The 17,881-nt window shown below is 43.8% G+C and overlaps 1 protein-coding gene across 5 annotated transcripts; it reads right to left on the reverse strand.

Moving 5' to 3' along the window:
- Nucleotides 1-570: 570 nt before the first annotated feature.
- On the reverse strand, nucleotides 571-16,513 carry LOC118093498 (nuclear body protein SP140-like protein). 5 transcript variants are annotated; one of them, XM_035132732.2, is made up of 10 exons: nucleotides 16,125-16,512; nucleotides 11,776-11,874; nucleotides 11,275-11,355; nucleotides 10,714-10,821; nucleotides 8,902-9,044; nucleotides 7,931-7,978; nucleotides 4,114-4,165; nucleotides 3,367-3,735; nucleotides 2,790-3,081; nucleotides 571-961 (listed from the first exon to the last, which is right to left on the reverse strand). In XM_035132732.2, the coding sequence occupies exons 1-10, from the start codon at nucleotides 16,192-16,194 to the stop codon at nucleotides 949-951; spliced, it is 1,275 nt and encodes a 424-aa protein (XP_034988623.1). In that variant the 5' UTR covers nucleotides 16,195-16,512; the 3' UTR covers nucleotides 571-948. The 5 variants fall into 5 exon arrangements, with proteins under 5 accessions (XP_034988623.1, XP_034988624.1, XP_060130634.1 ...); XM_035132733.2 differs by having other exon boundaries at nucleotides 11,275-11,409; XM_060274651.1 differs by lacking the exon at nucleotides 10,714-10,821 and having other exon boundaries at nucleotides 16,125-16,513.
- Between the last annotated feature and the right edge of the window lie 1,368 nt (nucleotides 16,514-17,881).

Below are 17,881 nucleotides of genomic sequence, written 5' to 3' on the forward strand. Positions count from 1 at the left end.
CTTATACATTTCATTTAATTGTCTATAATGTAGCCAACTCTGGACATATCCTTTTATCTCTTCATACTCTTTTACTTTCCATTTTCCATCTTGGTCTCTCAGTAAATCTCTGTATGTAGGCCATTTTTCTTTTTTGCCAAGCGGCTTGAGCAGCGAAGCCTCAATTGGTGATAACCATCAAGGTGTTTTTTGTTCTATTAAATCTTTGTACCTTTCCTACACTTTCATTAGTGATCTCCTAATTATATGATTATAGAATCCTTTATGAATTTTTCCTTTCCCATACCAAAGATATGCGTGCCATCCATATCTATTATCATGATCTTCCAAATCTAAAGCTTCTTCCTTTTCCAGTTTTATCCAGTCCCTGATCTATACCAAACATACAGCCTCATAGTATAACTTAAGGTCTGGGAGGGCAAAGCCTCCTCTTTCTTTTGGGTCTGTAAGTATTTTATGTTTAATCCTTGACTTTTTGCCCTCCCAGACAAATTTAGAAATCTCCGTTTGCCATTTTTTGAGGCACTCATCTTTAACTATATAATAATAATAATAATAATAATAATAATAATAATAATAATAATAATAATTTTTATTTGTACCCCGCCCATCTGGCTGAGTCTCCCCAGCCACTCTGGGCAGCTTCCAGTCGAATATCAAAACAATACAGCAATAGCACAATTACAAAAGTCACAAACAATACATAAACCACATCAAAAAATACACAACCGAATAGAAAACAATTTCGACATAACTCAGTTCTTATAGGCCTTGGCCCCGCCCAGGCCAGGTGGTTAGTGGCAGGACTGGGGCCTTCAGGCGCTGAGCAGGGGAGTCCTCCTGGCTGGTAGCAGCAGCAACAGCAGTTCTTATAGGCCTTGGCCCCGCCCAGGCCAGGTGGTTAGTGGCAGGACTGGGGCCTCCAGGCGCTGAGCAGGGGAATCCCTATTACTGGGACTGTCTGGAAAAGAAAGAGCATTTTTGGTAGCACATTCATTTTTATCGCTGCTATCGCCCCTATCTTCCTAATAGTGAAATATTCGTTCTACTCCATTTTTTAAAATTTCTTTTTATTTCAGACCAGACTTTTTCCATAATTATCTTTATAAATATTTATATTTCTTGTTGTTAACCAAATTCCTAAATATTTTATTTTTTTATGGATTTCTATCTCAATGCTTTCTTCCAAATCTTTTTTCTCTTCTTTTAATTTTTTAACTAATATTTTTAGTTTTAGTTTTGTTTAATTTAAACCCTGCTACCTCCCCAAATTTTTGAATTTCTTCTATTACATTCGGGAGAGATTTTTTGGATCCTCCACTGTGATTACTAAATCATCTGCAAATGCTTTTAATTTAAATTCATTTTTTCCAGTTTTTATTCCTACAATTTCTTTCTCTGTTCTAACATTCCTAGCAAGTACCTCCAGGACCAGAATGAACAACAGCGGTGATAACAGGCATCCTTAGAACCAAATGTATTCAAGAGGGCAGGGACTCAAACTCCCATCAGCACCAGCCAGCATGGCCAATTTTAAGGGGATGATGGGGGGTTGCTGTCCTACAATATCCAGAAAGCCACAGGTTACCAGCCAAGTCTGGTATACAAGAAATCTCCTTCAGACTTAAAAGTTTATAATAACTGATGAGTTTACTGATATGAGTTAATATGTGTTGCTTATGATTGTGTGATATTGTAGGTGTTTGTGGTCTGCCCTTGAGTGAGTCTGCTTGTCCCGTGTAGCTTGTCTCTCGCAGCTACTAATGGCAGAGCACCTTGTAGCAATTCATATCATAAAGGTAAAGGTAAAGGGACCCCTGACCATTAGGTCCAGTCGCGGAAGACTCTGAAGGGGTTGCGGCGCTCATCTCACTTTACTGGCCGAGGGAGCCGGCGTACAGCTTCCGGGTCATGTGGCCAGCATGACTAAGCCGCTTCTGGCAAACCAGAGCAGCGCACGGAAACGCCATTTACCTTCCTGCCAGAGCGGGATACTTATTTATCTACTTGCACTTTGATGTGCTTTCGAACTGCTAGGTGGGCAGGAGCAGGGACCCAGCAATGGGAGCTCACCCCGTTGCGGGGATTCGAACCGTCAACCTTCTGATCGGCAAGCCCGCCTAGGCTCTGTGCTTTAGACCACAGCGCCACCCGCATCCCTTAATTCATATCACATGCTGAGTTAAAAAATTAAAAGTATCGTGGGTGCCCCTAAATGATAAAATTGTTCTCCTGGAAGCTTTCCCAAAGTCAACCTGAAACAGTAAGAACCATTTGGGCTGCATTTGGAGGGTAAGGCTAAACTTGCAAATATTTTATTGCTTTCTAGTGCATGAATATCATGGACATTTTATTTTAATGTTGTTGTTTTTAACTTTCATTAGTTACCTGGGGAATCCCCTTTGGGAGATGTTGGGTTGCAATTTAAACAAATGAATCATTGCTTCTTAATTAGCAAAATATATAAAATGCATAGTTTTTGTCATACTTTACCAGTGAAATAGGAAATCCAATCTCTTTTAGAACTGGTTTTCTAATCTGGACCAATAAATCAGTGAATGGTAAAACACTGCATGGAACATCTGTTCAGTTCATGGGAATACAGTTTGATACCGTAATAACTAAGATTAGAACTAAAGATGAGGAGGAAGGAAATAAAATTACATCTTATGAAGATTGAAAGGAGCTCCAAGTAGTGAACTGGCAACAAAATGACAAGTGAGACTTAGTATTTCACAATTTTCTGTCCCTTTTCTACAGGGGAGGGGTGGGTGGGAACCACCCCTTACCTTTCCACACCCAGTGTTGCCAGGATCTCCAGCACTAATGTTTCCAGTCGCCTCTGGTGCTCAATTATGCCGTTCATTTGCTTCTGCAATGCCAAAACATCCAGGGCTGCATCAAGCCGACTGCATCGGTCCAGGGCTTTCTTTAGGTCTGCATGTTGCTGCTGCAAGCCAATTAGGTGGCCAGTGATATCTTGGAGCTTCACCTGCACTGCTTTGCGATTCCCAAAGGTGTTTTGGAATAGTTGTTTCATTTTGTACACAGAATGCAGGATGGCAAGTCCTAGGCTGGATGCTGTGGGAAAAGCAAACAAACACCAGACCATGGAGAGGATTGTGACAATAATGACATGTTTACGTCTTGACGTGAGGACCTGGCAGAGTCAATGCCCACCTGACATTCATTCCAGTGGGTGGAGGGAAGCCTACTCCCATTCCACCTCCTGTGCCAGTGAGAAAATCTGCCGTCCCACCCCAGACAGCTCCCTCTGCTGGCCACCTCCCCCAAATCCCCATGCCCACCAAAATCCCCAAAATCCCCCATGCCCAGTGGTGTAGGGCCTGGGGCTATCAGACTCACACATAGTGTGGGGCTTCATGCTCCAGCGCCAATGGCATCTCCGACGTGTCCTCGGCACAGGTGGTGGGCTCGCCTGTGGTGGATCCGGTGGGTTCGCCTGTGGTGAATCCGGTGGGCTCACCTGTGGTGAATCCAGTGGGCTTGTGTGTGGTGAATCCAGAGGGTTGCACCTTGCCCTAGCGAGTAAAGATGGTGAGAGACGCGCCAGCTCCACTCGGAGGTGCTTGTGTGGGGTCCTGCCTGGCAATTGAGGTGCAACTGGAATAGTCTCTTCTGATGGCCCTGGTGTGGCCTCTTCTGATGGCCCTGGCGTGGCGTCTTCTGATGGCGCTGGCGTGGCCTCTTCTGGGCCATCATGACAGACCACAGCTAGGGTGGGAGATGATGAAGCTTAGTAACTATTTGTCTATTCTTCACAGTAGCCATGTCATTCCCCAAAGAATCAAAACTTCAGTGAAGTTCACATATGTGGGCATCCAGGGAATCCATGCCCTGAATTATGGTAGCATTCTAATGGGAACAGGGAATGACTTTGCCTATCTCTATGAGAGGCACAGATTCACACAGCAAAGGGCATACATCACAATACCACAATACAAAATTGGGCATTCCGGGCAACCTTTGGTGCAACCACATTATAAAGCCAGCCTTGGACCCAAAGGCAAGAATTTGATCATGGTTTTCCCACATATAACCCAACACTCTCACTGCTTTTTAATACATACCCCACAGAAAGTTTTCACTGACCTGATGACTGGAACTGGGCTGATTCGCAAAATGATATCGATGGATTCTTTACCTGCCAAATAAAAATAGGCACAGATGATTCAACAGGCATAGACAAACTGTGTGTCATTCATCAAAACGCAGCACCTGCAGTCCAGAAAGACAAGTCTTACATTTTTTATAATAGAACCATAGAGATTCACCTCAGTGGCTGAATCAATGAACAGAGTAGTTTATCTCCCCTCACTCAAAGCATGCCCATTAATTAAGTCCGAATTTTCATCTTAAAAAACAGGAGTTTGTTGCTCATGGCAACGACTCTGGAGAGTTGCATGGTGTTTTCCACCCAGCGCCCCCTGCCCCCTCATTCCTCCCAGATTGGGAGCAGGTGTTGGGCAGGGACGTCTCTATCCGGTGGTTCAAGTGGCTCAGGGCGCCGAGCTTTGAAGGGCGCCAGGCTGAGAGTATGCGGGGAGGAGAGTTGGAGTCCGACTGCCGGCGCTCCCGCTCCTGGAGAGCGAAGGCAGAGGGGGTACTGCTGCTGGGGGTTTCCCTCCGCTGCCGCCACCCCTGCTGCCGCCGGTGGAGGGCTGAGCACATGAGCCAGGGAGGGGCAGACAGGAGCCAGGGCTCCCTCTCCCTCCCTGGCTCGCTGTAAAGCAGCAAAGCAGGAGCCGCTTATGGCGAGCCAGGGGGCCCCTCCCAGCCTCTCTGGCTCGCCATAAGTGGCTCCTGCTTTGCCACTTTATAGCGAGCAAGGAGGGAGGGGGCGGATGGGAACCACAGCTCCTGAGAGGACAAGCTGCACAGCTTTGCCAGTGCCCCAGCAAAGCGGTGTAGCTCCCCTCAGGACTTTCTGCACCCGCTAGAGTATTTTTGTGCTTCTGCAAACTTTGGGGGCAAATAACTTTCCCCTTGGGCGTGAATGGGGCACACTCTGTTGGCACAGGTCTCACTCTTCTGTGATCACCCTACAGTCCCTTGAATGCACTGCTTATAAAGCCAGCAAGTTCTGGGGAAGCGTTTGCATTATCCCAGTCTTCTCCAACCGGCTGTCTTTCAGAGGGTTCTGGACTATGATGCCCCAGGGGCCAATGGAAGCTGTAGTCCAAAACTTACACAGGGGCACCAGGTGGTTGAAAACCAGCAGGCAAATGCTCCTTAATATTCTCTCCTATCGCCCCACCACCACCATGGGCCTGCTACCACTCTAGGCAGGAGTCTCGCTGATTCTGCTTCTCAACTCCCCAGCAAAATGTACATTATCCCCTTTACCTGCCTGCCTTCCCTCTTCTTGAACCCTCAAAAGGTTGTTTTAACTATCCTGCACCCTGCACCCTTCTGAAGTGGTACAGCCTATTCTGACACTTCAGATCCCCCTCAGTGTGCTATATGTGTACAGCAGACATAACTCTGAACTTTTAAAAAACTGAAGATGCCATAGCTATGCAAAAGTGGGCAAATCACCATCTCTCAGACATACAATGAGAAAATAAACTATTTTAAGCTGCCCTGTACTCTTATGACAAGGTGAATAATAAATATAAATAAATAAATATCCCAACTCTGCTTCGGTGGTCATCTCTCATAATACTAGAACTCAGGGTCACCAAGGGAAATTAATTGGTAATAGGTTCAAGACAGACAAAGGGAAGCTTTAAACCACACCTTAACTAACATGAATTTACTGCCACAGGTACTGTGGTGGCCACTAGCTTATATAAGGGGTATGGGTGTGTGTGTGTATGTTCATGTTTTAAGGATTTGACAAGTCCATTAAATAGTGATCTAGCCGGCCAGCCATGATAACTAAATTGGACGTCCATATTAGTCAATATAGCTCCAAATAACCATATGCAAGGGTGAGTGACCACCAAGGGTTGTTGGCAGAAAGAGAATGCTAGATGAGACAGATCAGTTCTTAAGAGGTGGTCATAACAGCAGTGTGGAGGCTTCCAGAAACATGGTTTATGCTATAGTTGCTCCACAGAGTGGTTGGATCTCATAGAGTGCTATATCACACATTTGTTGACGCAGCAAGTGGTGGTTATAAGCAGAGGTGTAGGAAGGGGGGGGGTGGACCACCCCAGGCATCATCGCTGTGGCAGGTTACATTCGGTGCCCACTCACATCTCCCAAGCCTACCCTGAGCTGTCAATGCGGGGGGGGGGGGGTTGATTTAAAAAAATTCTGCACCGGGTACCACCTGGCCTTGCTTCCGGCCTGCCTCCACCTTCCCTGACCCCAGTGCTGTGAAAGGAGGCTTCTTGCTGCCTCCCGGAGCAGCCCTGATCCCAACTCCTACTTGCGTGCAAGCAGGAGCGGGGCGGGGGATCTCTCAGCTGTGAAGGGAGGCTTCACCCTGCCTATCGGAGCTTGTGTGCAAGCAGGAGGGGGCAGGGATCTCTCAGTTAGGGAGGGAGAAGGGAAGCGAGCGGGAAGGAAGGAAGGAAGGAAGAGAAGGAAAGTGAGAGAAATAAGTCCCATTGAGCTCAGTCAGTCCCAGTTAAGCTTCCCAGTTAAGTTAAACTTTCAGATTTCCAAATAAATGGTTGAAGGTGTAAATAACTTTCTGTGGACAGCTAGTGTAGGGGTTAGAGAGTTCAAACCCATCACCTCCTGGCAAATAGAATATGGACAAATAAAATATGGGAGTGTAAGTGGGGTTTATTATAAGCTCTGACTCCCCTCCCCCCCACAAGCAGACAAGCATACTGTCCATCCCCAAAATGAATGAAAGGAAATGAAAGAGGGAAGAGGAAATACCGGTAAGAATTAACACAGAAAGAAGCAGGGAAGAAGGAAAAAAACATCACAGGAAGAAAACTTGATGTTTGGGGAAATGAGAAAGACAGTGAAGGAGCAAGAAAAAGCAAAGTTTCATTGAAAAGAATGCAGTAGTAAGGGGATTCACCCTACCGCAGTTTCTTGGGCAAAGAGATTATTTACCTTTCTTAACCTGCAGTTTGGCACCAAGACACCCTTCCTCCTCAAAACTGAACTATAAAGCTGAGCCCCCACCCAAAATCCTATTTTTTTTGACTAGGATTTGCAGTCTATTACTAAATGACTATTCTCCCTGTAAAACACATTGGGAAACGGGGAGGGTGGGGCACGGAGATATATTTGCACCATGGCGCCGGATACGATTAAGATGGCCCTGGTGTTGGGTGATCTATGGGTGAAGCTGCCCCCACCCCAGGGGGTTGGGAGGATGGTTACTCCCGTCTCATCCTCAAAATATTCCATGTGAAATGGCTCCGATGTAATGGGCAGCCGCCATCATGGCAAGACAAACCAGAAGCCCTCACCAGCCATCCTTTTAACTGTGCCTTCATGAGTGCTTGTGCTCATGATGTTATTAGGGCAGCTCTATACAACCCTACTTCCAATACTGTTTGTGCCTGCAAAAGTTTCAGGGTGGACATACGGTACTTCCTTTGCTTCCAATAGGCGGTGACTACTATTGCCTGGCCATCATGCCTGCCCCACAGCTAGGCCCCAGTCATTGCAGCACATCCCTTGATTATGCGTAGAAGTCCATAGGTCTTCCAGAGTCAGCACTTATTTTCCAGGTCCATTCACAACAGGCTTACTAGCATTGACAGGGAGGTGGTGGTGGGCTCAACCATTTCCTCTTTCCAGGGCCCACAGGCAGCATCCATAGTCTGAGGGTGTTTTTTTTTCATGCTGATAGTGCAGTTTCTTTTTTATATATATTTTAAAATGTCAACTGCTTGAACACAGGTGTATTTGTGGAAAATATAATATACGAATAAATTGATGATATCTATGGCTGTCACACACCAAAATGGTAAAACTGTTGATAAACTGTTACCTTTTTCCTCCTGCTGTATATTCGTTTTGGATTAGGAAGATATCCATTCTGAAATAAGCATGGCATAATTAGTTACTCTGATGCATTAGCGGGATCCCAAAATAGTATTTGAAATGACGGAATCCACACAAAAAAGTTGGAACTATTTTTGAAACATCTATTTTTTGACATCACTATATAAGAAGTTGGCTCTATTTCTTAGCACAGATACCGCTCACATCACTCCCATATATATTTATATGCATTATTGTCATAGGTGCATGAAAATGTTCAATACATCTTTGCTCCAGTAAATACACCTCTTGCCTTTAACTGGCGCACACCTGAGCAACATATCTATCACTTCTGTTTGTTTGATATAGCTATTTCTATCCCATGTTTCAGAATGAAATCCTCACAAGGTGGCTTCCAAAATAAAAATAAAAAACCATTAAAATAAAAAACCATTATTGACAATGGCTTTTTCATTCAACAGTTATGTCTTACTTTGGTGCATGTTCTCACAGCCTGGATGTGAGGCAAGCACATTTGCACATCAATCCATTACAATATTTCATTTGCTGGCAAAATGCAATTTCTCTAAGCAGGTCCCTAAGCTAGTGGATGTGGTCAGTTTTTTTTAAAATTATAACAGAATCAGAACACTCACCTTCTGTACCAAACAAGCACAAACATTTATAAGAATAAAAAGTAGGAGAAAATGCAAGCAAAAGGAATTCCTTTGTTTCCATTTTTTAAAATCTAATTTTGTGTCCATCTCACCACCAACACCTCCCATTGTTGTAGCAGGTGCAAGGGAGGTACAACAATCCTATATTATTACATAAGGACAGGATATTGTATTTGTGATTATAAGAAGGAAAGGTGTGACTAACTATCTGAAGACTTGAAAGTATCATCTGATACTTCTTTCAGATCACATGCAGAAAATAAGGCATTAAAATTACAGGCATTACAAGTGAACTGCATACCACTATTAATTTTTGTAAAGGAAGCCCTTTACAGTAGATACTTCTTTTCCAGGCTTTCCAGCTTTCACGTTTTCCTTTAGCCTCAAATTCTGGTGGTGTAAACCACTTTCCATCAGAACACTTGATGGACTTCTGTGAAACTCCTATGACAAACAGAGAAGTCACATGAATGTTACACACCTATCCCAATCAGCAAAGTTCACTGAAGGATGTAAGAATCTGTCAACAACTTATCCAATATATACTTTAGGGGAAAAAAACCATATGAACATAGATTCTGATATAAGCACTACAATAAATTTCTGCATGGGGCTTGGTGCTTCTGACTAAAACTATTTGGTGTTTGATTTTGTTGTAAATAGGTACTGTATGCAATAAGAATCACTGATCAGGGAACACAGCCTGTCTTGATACTTAAGCAGCTCCTCTGCTGAACTCTTCCATTATTTGCTTACATGCTGTTAATATAAAATTGTTTGATTGCTTATTTTTAAGATTAATCAAGCACAGCCTCATTTTTAATGGTACAGCATGGCAATCTGGCTTTGATTAAATCTAAGATATCTTGAGTAATTTTTCAGTCTACATTTTTTGGCTATGTTGCTGACTAGTGTCTGAGAAAAGGTGCCTTCTATTTGTTATATTACTCAGCTACGAGTGATCGCCAGAGTAGCAGCAGCAGCAGCAGCAGCAGCTACTGCCACCATCTCATGGCTAGCCATTGTAAAATTGCAGGTTGAAGAGGCAATCCATCTGAAAACTGTACAATCACATTTCTGTACACTTTTGGTTCTGACAATAGAGAGGTCCTGGCATTTCTTTTCACTTCACAGTGTATGGAAAGTGAAAACTATAAAAATTTAGTCAAATTCATAAATTACATGCTGAAATACTTAAAACCTGATGAAATCACTTGTGCTTTTAAGAGGGATTCAAATGACTGAACATCTCATTATGATACTGAAGTAATTGCTGTAAGTTACCCTGGCTCCATAAGCAGAATGGGATATGTATAATATAAATTAATTGTCTTCTGGGGAAATTTTTGGGGCTTCTATTCTATATACACTTACCTAGGAACCTTCAAATTGGACTACTATAATGCACTCTATGTGGGACCTCCCTTGGGTCTGGCAAGAAGCTGAAGCTGGTGAAGAATACTGTGGCCAGATTTTGAGTGAACACCGATGTCATGTAAATATACAGGTTTTTGCCCAAGCTTTCCCTGACGCATAAGACCAGACCCTGCTTTGTGTGTTTGAATACCCTGAATTTATGCTTTTAAATGAACAAATACCAGTAAATGAAATGGGACTTATTTCTGTTTTGAGCAGATATGTAGAATAAAGTGTTCTTCCAAAATGCAAATGCTAGTCATACACTAACTACAGTCATACCTTGGTTTAAGTACGCCTCGGTTTGTTTAGGGAAGCTTTTAATGTTTGATGGATTTCTGTATTTTAATATTTTGTTGGAAGCCGCCCAGAGTGGCTGGGGGAACCCGGCCAGATGGGCGGGGTATAAATAAATAAATAATATATTATTATTATTATTATTATTATTATTATTTTCACGGTACTCCATGGACCCGTCTGGAACGGATTAATCCACTTTCCATTACTTTCAATAGGAAAGTTCGCTTCAGGTTAAGTACGTTTCAGGTTAAGTACAGACTTCCGGAACCAATTGTGTTTGTAAACCGAGGTACCACTGTACATGGATGCATCCTTCCCATCCCAATTTTTAAATCTGTCATTAATATTATATGCCTTGTAGAGATCACACATATACTATTCAAAACCAATAGTTTACCTGCTGCCAATTTCTTCTTATACAAAACACCTTTAACTTGTCCACAATGCACAGGAAGGGTGGAGCCCTGAAAATCCTTCTCTTGAATTTTAATCTGCCTTCGTTTTACTAGATGAGATCAAGAAATTGAAGTCAAATAGTTGAAATTCCTATATTTTGGGCTTCTAGAAAAGGAATCTGATACGAAACTCAGAATATTTCATATCATCTGAAAGTGATTCAGTTCACTTCTAGTAAGAGTAAATTTTAATCTGAGAGAGAAGTGAAAAGATTGTGAATTATATTCATCTAGTCAACAGAATTTATATACTGCTTGGTTGTAATAAAACCTTTAAGCAGTTTACAATCTGCCAGTCCACTCCAGTGAAGTTGTAGAACAGAGTGATGGAAAGAAGTAGCCTACTTAACTATTAACACTAAGGCATAAGTGGCAGGCTAAATGAAGAAAACAGTGAGGAAAAGGATGGGCTTCACCAGCAGAAAACTGCAAGCTTATTTAGTATCAGAAATTTTACAACCTTATGAAAAGTTTGTGACATTCTACAGCATTGCACTTTTTACCTTTTTGAATTCTTCTACCTTTCCATCTTTCAGTATATTGCATTCGATGCTTTCTCTTTCTCTTTCCCGCATTTGTTGTTCCTTGAGAAAATGTTGCCAATTAATTACACCCTTATTTCTAGTTCCTTCTTCACTCTGTATTAAAGACAGTGCCCAGTGCTAGATGAACTCCATGAAGTCTTTGAACTGTTCCTGGAAACTCTAGCAAATTTTAAATTAAAATTTGGTGAAACATTATCCAAATTTCAATTAAATGTAACTTCTCTCATTACCCAAACCAGAAATCATCACTTAAGAGCTTTGGAACAAGCCAGGATATTAAGCAATGGCTTAATATTCTGCTTGTTCCAAAGCTTTTAACTATAGTTTCCTGGTTCAGATTAAATGGAAATATAATTAATGAAAGACTTTCTGGTTTGTTTGCTTGCTCTTTGCATGACCAACCTCTCTTCCCTGACCTATATGCCTTAAACTCCCCTACATATTCATGTTGGTACTCACGGCCATTTCCTAAGGAGTAATCCGGATCACTTTCATCTGTGTAAGTTACTTCACTGCTGCTCACTTCAGAAGTAGAGTTATTTCCAGCATTCTGGATAACTAAAAATAAATTATTATTATTATTATTATTATTATTATTATTATTATTATTATTAATTAATTAAAATTGCATACCGCCCTTCATCCAAAGATCACAGGGCAGTTTATAATATAAAAATATAAAATGAGAACACAAAATACATAACAAAAGAACAGACACACACAGATAACCATCCTCGCATAAACACATTTTAAAAGCCATAGATTACATAATCAGCTGAAGGCCTGGTTATAGAAAAACATTTTTGTGTGGCATCTAATGTATGTTGAATATCTGTAAAGTTATGTCTGCATATTCACCATAATTGTGAAGCCTTTATTGCTTTCTCTCATCACTCAAACTGTGCGGCAGCCTTCTTAACACAAGAGCAGCCCTAAAACAGAAACATCGTCACCTAATCCCACCCCCATCCACCCTCCCACCCCCTATCTACCTCGTTTTCCCTCTTTCTTCTTAGTGTCTTAACAAATGAAACTGATTTGCAAAAATGATGCATGTAAAAATATGAGAGACACTGCACACACCTTTGTAATTCAAGAAATATTTAATAAAAAATACTTTAAAAAAAGAGAGCAGCCCTGTATTCCCAAAAAACAGTTTTTGTGGGGTGGAAGGGAGGGGCTAGTGATGGCGAACCTTTTAGAGACCGAGTGCCCACTTCCGGATTTCCACAACATTAGGAAGTACTTCCTGGCAGTAAAAGCTGTTTGACAGTGGAATTTGCTGCCAAGGAGTGTGGTGGAGTCTCCTTCTTTGGAGGTCTTTAAGCGGAGGCTTGACAGCCATCTGTCAGGAATGCTTTGATGGTGTTTCCTGCTTGGCAGGGGGTTGGACTGGATGACCCTTCTGGTCTCTTCTAACTCTATGATTCTATTGATTAACATGGTGGGCGGACTGCGAATCTGACGGCTCCGCCAGATTCGGCTTCACGGAGCCTGGGGGAAGAGCACTAGGGCGACGCACCTCCCCCCAAAACCCCAAGAGGAGCATTGGGGTGTCTGGGGGCCCTGCAGTTCATGGACGGCATTGCTGGTCCCTGCTCCTGTTTCGAAAGGAGCAGAGAGCATAGCTGTCAAGTTTTCCCTTTTCTCGCGAGGAAGCCTATTCAGCATAAGGGAATTTTCCTTTTAAAAAGGGAGAACTTGACAGCTATGAGAGAGTGGGGGGGGGGGAAGCCGAGTGCGCCAGTGAGCTAGGCACCACCGCGGCTATGTAGAAGGAAGCCTCTGATCCAGCCACAAGCGGAAAACTTTCCAACAATTGTGCCGATTGAAAGGTGAGGAATCTGACTAATTTGGCGAATCTGGCAAGAAAATGGGAGTGGTAAAAGGAAGACCGCAGCCGCACCCATTCTGGATGCTGTGAGCACGAAATACATACAAGCGAAGTGTGGATGAAATTTACTTCGGGAGATAAGTTATGGTAACTAATAAGTAATTAGAATAAAAGGAATACACATAGCTTTTGTTCATACCGTACCAATCTCAAGACTTTTCAAACCAGATATTGACTTGAACTTAATCTGAACTTGACTGGATCCTATGGTGAGACTGAACTTGACTTAAAATGGAGGATAAATCTGAGAAGAGTTACAATATTTCTTGAAGGAAGAAAACTGCTTTTTTTTTTTGGAAGAAGACAAGATTAGCACTTGGGAAATCATATAACTTTGAGAGAGAAACTTATGTTCTATTAAAGTGCTGAAGACGTCTAACCTAATGGAATTATAACTGTGATTTAATTTATTAAAAGGCACTTGCTGGCTAAAATCAAGATCAAAAGAAGAGGACCAGAACATCCATTATTAATACTGGACTGAATTAGAATCAAAATTTTATTGTACAGACTTATTATATTGAATATATAGGAATGATTTGCATGTGAATGGATGTAAAGATTTGAATATATAACTGTTATAAATTATATTTGTGAGTAAGGTGGGAGAGGGGAGGGATAAAGTTGGAAGCACTGGTTTCCTCTTCTGAACCTATTGAAATGTCCTTGGCAAAGTACTGACAAAGCTAAAAATAACACTATTAGTGGTGGGAAAGGACTTTTTGTTTTGAAAGTATACCCTGGAACAGGGAGAGTTAGCCCCCCCTTACTCCAAACTAGAAATGGCAGAGGAAAAAATCCATGTTAAAATAAACCAACCAGGCTGTAATGCAAAAGAATGTAAGAGATGAATTGTATGATTTTCTTTTAGACATGAAAAGAGAACTGTTTGATCAGATAAAAGAAGATGTTAATAAGGCAGCTTCTCAAATCTGTAAAATAACTTACTTGCAGAGGCTGTGAGACAATTAAAAGAGGCAAACACACAAACCACCAACGTGGAAATGGTAGAGAGACGAGGTATGAGGAAAATGCAAGGGAAAGTAAGAGTAATTGAAGACAAAAATTGTATTACCGGTACGGTCATACCTCATGTTGCGTCCACTTCAGGTTACGTCTTTTCAAGTTGCGTCTTGCTGCAACCTGGAAGTACTGGAACAGTTACTTCTGGGTTTCACCACTTGTGCATGAGCAGAAGCGCTAAATCGCGCTGTGCATGTGCGCAGACGCGACGCTTCTGGATGCGAACGCTTTGAGTTGCAGATGTGCCTCTGGGACGGATTACATCCGCAACTCAAGGTTCCACTGCATATGTGAAATGATTTGGGAGACTTTGATTGTGATAGAGAAGAAGCAGGAACAGAGGGTAAAATGCATAAGAGCTACTATATGTGGTAGCAATGTAAAATTATTTAAAAGGCCTGGGAAAAGACGTATAAAGACTTGAAGAGTATGTGGGAAATGATTAATGTTAAAAAACCCTGAAATGGTGATATTGAGATGTACAGGACTTGGTGGACTTGTTGAGCGAAAGTCTTTGCTCCAGCACTTGAGAGAGGATCCCAGGCTAAGACACCAGCCAGTTCCTACAGAAGGAAGAAGCCTCCACCAAACCATATAAAGAAGATTGGCAAAAACTATTGAATTATGCAGGACAAATTAGTTAATTTGAAGCCAAAGAAAGAAGGACTTTGAGTTTTTAAAAAAGGGGGCAAATGTTTAATGCATACGGTATCTTGTAAGCTTGTGTTTAGACTTTTACATTAGTATAACTTTTAAAACTCACTTGTAATAAGATGGAAAAGGTTCTAAAATTGGATTGTTAAGAATATAAGGTTCCATGGACGTGCATAAATAAGTTGAATATAATGGAATGGGTGTAGCCAAGGGGGGGAACAGGGGTCAGCTGCCCCCCCCTAAATCAAGTAAATAAATAAATAAACGAACTGACAATGTCACAGATAACTCTGTTCTGCCCCCCAACATAAATCCTGGCTACACCCATGCATCTGAGCTGTTACTACTGTGAGCCCCACCCTCAGGAGGTTGTATATAGGACAAATGCTTAAAAGGAGCATGCTTCATATTTTACTGCTCTTAAGATTGCCAGTTTGAAGCTGGAGAGGGCCTTCAGTAGTGGTGCCCGCCCTGTGGAATGCCCTCCCACCAGATGTCAAATAAATAAACAACTACAGTATCTGACTTTTAGAAGACATCTGAAGGCAACCCTGTTTAGGGAAGCTTTTAATATTTGATGAATTATAGCTGCCCAGAGTGGCTGGGGCAACCCAGCCAGATGGGTGTGGTATAAATTATAATTATAATTATTGTTACACATCTCGTCCAAACTTTGGAAGGCAGGAAAAACTTGTACTGTACTGTACTGTACTGTACATATGTGTATGGGGGGGATTTTGACACGGATGCAAATCTGATCGTTATTTTCAAAAGAAGCCAACACCCCCATGTTATGGAGGAAAGACATAAGCAGAGTGTGACCAGCCCTTTGGACTATTGCTCGCTCACCACTTGTAAGGAGGATCTTCACTTTCCGGGTCTGATAATATTAAGCCAATAACTGTGAGGTGGCTGTTAACGAAACACATCCTCTGGAGGCTGGCATTTTGAGAAGGGCTGCTATAGTTCCTTCGCGCTTGCCCACACAGTTCCCCGCTCAAACTCGAATTTCCCGCTCAATCCTCCCCGGCCTCCCAGGCGCGCGCTCCCGCCTCGCTTACGCCGCGGGTGGTGGGCGCACAAGGCCAAGGGGTCCCTGATAAGGGGCTTCCAATCCAAGTTACAAAACGACGGCCGGAGAATGACTATCGGACGGGGCGGCGGCCCCGCCAACAGCGCCTGAGATTGAAGAAGCAATCCCCCCCCCCGTATGGGAATGAACCAGGCAGGCACTTACTTCCCTCTTTCTCCTTGGCACTTTCCGGAGCAGAGGCGTGAGGCGCCGAGGCACCGGCGCCACCTTCCATGAAAACGGCCGAGCGCGCCCAAACTACGCGAACCGTCTTTCTCGGCCGATGTATTCAGGAGAAACGAAAGTGAAGTCATCACTTCCGCAATGAATTTGAACGAGAATTGCTATTTGTTTCTTGCGGACTCGTTTAGCGGTAAAGGGCGGGGAGGCGGAGAACTGGTCGCTCTGCCCTTAGCCAGCGGCGTATCTGGGGCTTCTGTCTCCCAGGACGATCTCGGAGTTTGATCACACTTTATTTCCACTTTTTTCTCACATGGGGCTCGAACCCACAACCCTGAGATTAAGCTTCTCACGCTCTACCTACTGAGCTACGACAGCTACGGTAAGTGATTTGTGTGATTTGTGGGACACTGATAGTGGCGTGTGAACACCCCTAGAGAAGGGTGCAAAGACTTGTTCCCTGCTGAACCAGAGCTAGGAATGGACTAGATCTAATAGGGTCGATCTCTTTGCCCTGACAGAGAAGAGCAAAACCTCCGCTATCAGAAGCAGCGTGCTGCAAATACGAGGGCAGTGGAAGCAGCAGGGCGGTCTCGCCACCTGCATGATGCATTCCCCTTGCAAGGGGGCGCATCCAGCACTGCAGCCTCCCATGGCCCAACCCATAGCCAGCGAGCTCCGATGCTGAGAGACAGGAAACGGAGCCAGCCAAGGGGAATCGAGAGCGGCTGCACTTTCCTGTCTCCGCGCCGAGAGCTGAGGAGCAGCGGGCAGTGGCCTGGCGAGTTTCCCCAGAGAGGAGCCGGATTCCGGTACAGGGACGAAGCGAGGAGTCAGAGGTGCAGGAGGCAGAGGGTGGGGTGGGGTGTGGCAGGAGGACGAAGCAAGAGGAGGAGGAGGAGAGCACGTGCCTTGCAGGATCAGCCCCCGAGTCCAGGCAGAGAGGCTGCAGGGCGCCCTCCAACCGGGCAGGAAGGGGAAGGGGTGCAACTCAGGGGCAGGGCATCTTCAGGAGGGCAGAGGGGCAAAACCCTGGCATCTCTGGGTCAGGCTGGCACGGACCCTGCCTGAGACCCTGGGGAACTGCTCCCTTTAGTCCTATATAGACGATGTTGGGCTCAAGGGGCACAATGAGGGGTCCAAGACAGCTGCTGCTTCGCGATGGAGGCTGCATGTAGTCGCCCACTGATCAGCCCACTGATGAGTGGGTTCGGGGGACGGCAGCAGAGGCACAAGCTCACGCTCTCCCACCAGCGGAGAGGGAAGGCGAGGCAGAGTGGAAAGGAAGAACAGTGCAGCAGGGAGGCGCCCTTCCCACTCTGCAGCCACGTGACACCCTTTGCAGGCCACTATTCCGGCCCACCCCCTGCCAGTGCGATAGATAAACCTATCGCCCTCCTTCGTGGTCTGACCACCTTTTAAAGCTCTCATAGCCGCCACCACCATCACTGCATCTTGTGGCAATGGTGTCCATCATATTCATTTAGCAAGGAAATGGCTTCTTTTGCCTGCCCCAAATCAAGGTACACTGTGCCAACACATGGAGGTTCTGTTGATCAGTCACGGCTAATAAAACAGCTAATAGATCTATTCCTGGAGAACGCATGTGATCTTTTCTCAAGCTATCAAAGCTAGTGACCTCTTGGGTCTGCGTGTAAATAAGTGAGAGAGGCTTAAGCCTGTGTTGAAGCCAGTTTTGAAAATGCAGAGGAAAGGAGGATTCTTTGGAAGTGGCATATGGA

Source organism: Zootoca vivipara, chromosome 5 (assembly GCF_963506605.1).
Source record: "Zootoca vivipara chromosome 5, rZooViv1.1, whole genome shotgun sequence".
In the NCBI taxonomy this organism is placed as follows: Eukaryota; Metazoa; Chordata; class Lepidosauria; order Squamata; family Lacertidae; genus Zootoca; species Zootoca vivipara.

What these genes read in the sequence shown, in the direction of transcription:
- LOC118093498 (XM_035132732.2), bottom strand. Translation starts at nt 16,194, where the DNA reads ATGGAAGGTGGCGCCGGTGCCTCGGCGCCTCACGCCTCTGCTCCGGAA. An exon ending in TGCCAAGGAGAAAGAGGGAA is followed by an intron (nt 11,875 to 16,124) that starts GTAAGTGCCTGC and finishes ATTTATTTTTAG; the next exon opens with TTATCCAGAATGCTGGAAAT. An exon ending in AGCCCAGTTCCAGTCATCAG is followed by an intron (nt 3,736 to 4,113) that starts GTCAGTGAAAAC and finishes CTCCCACCCTAG; the next exon opens with CTGTGGTCTGTCATGATGGC.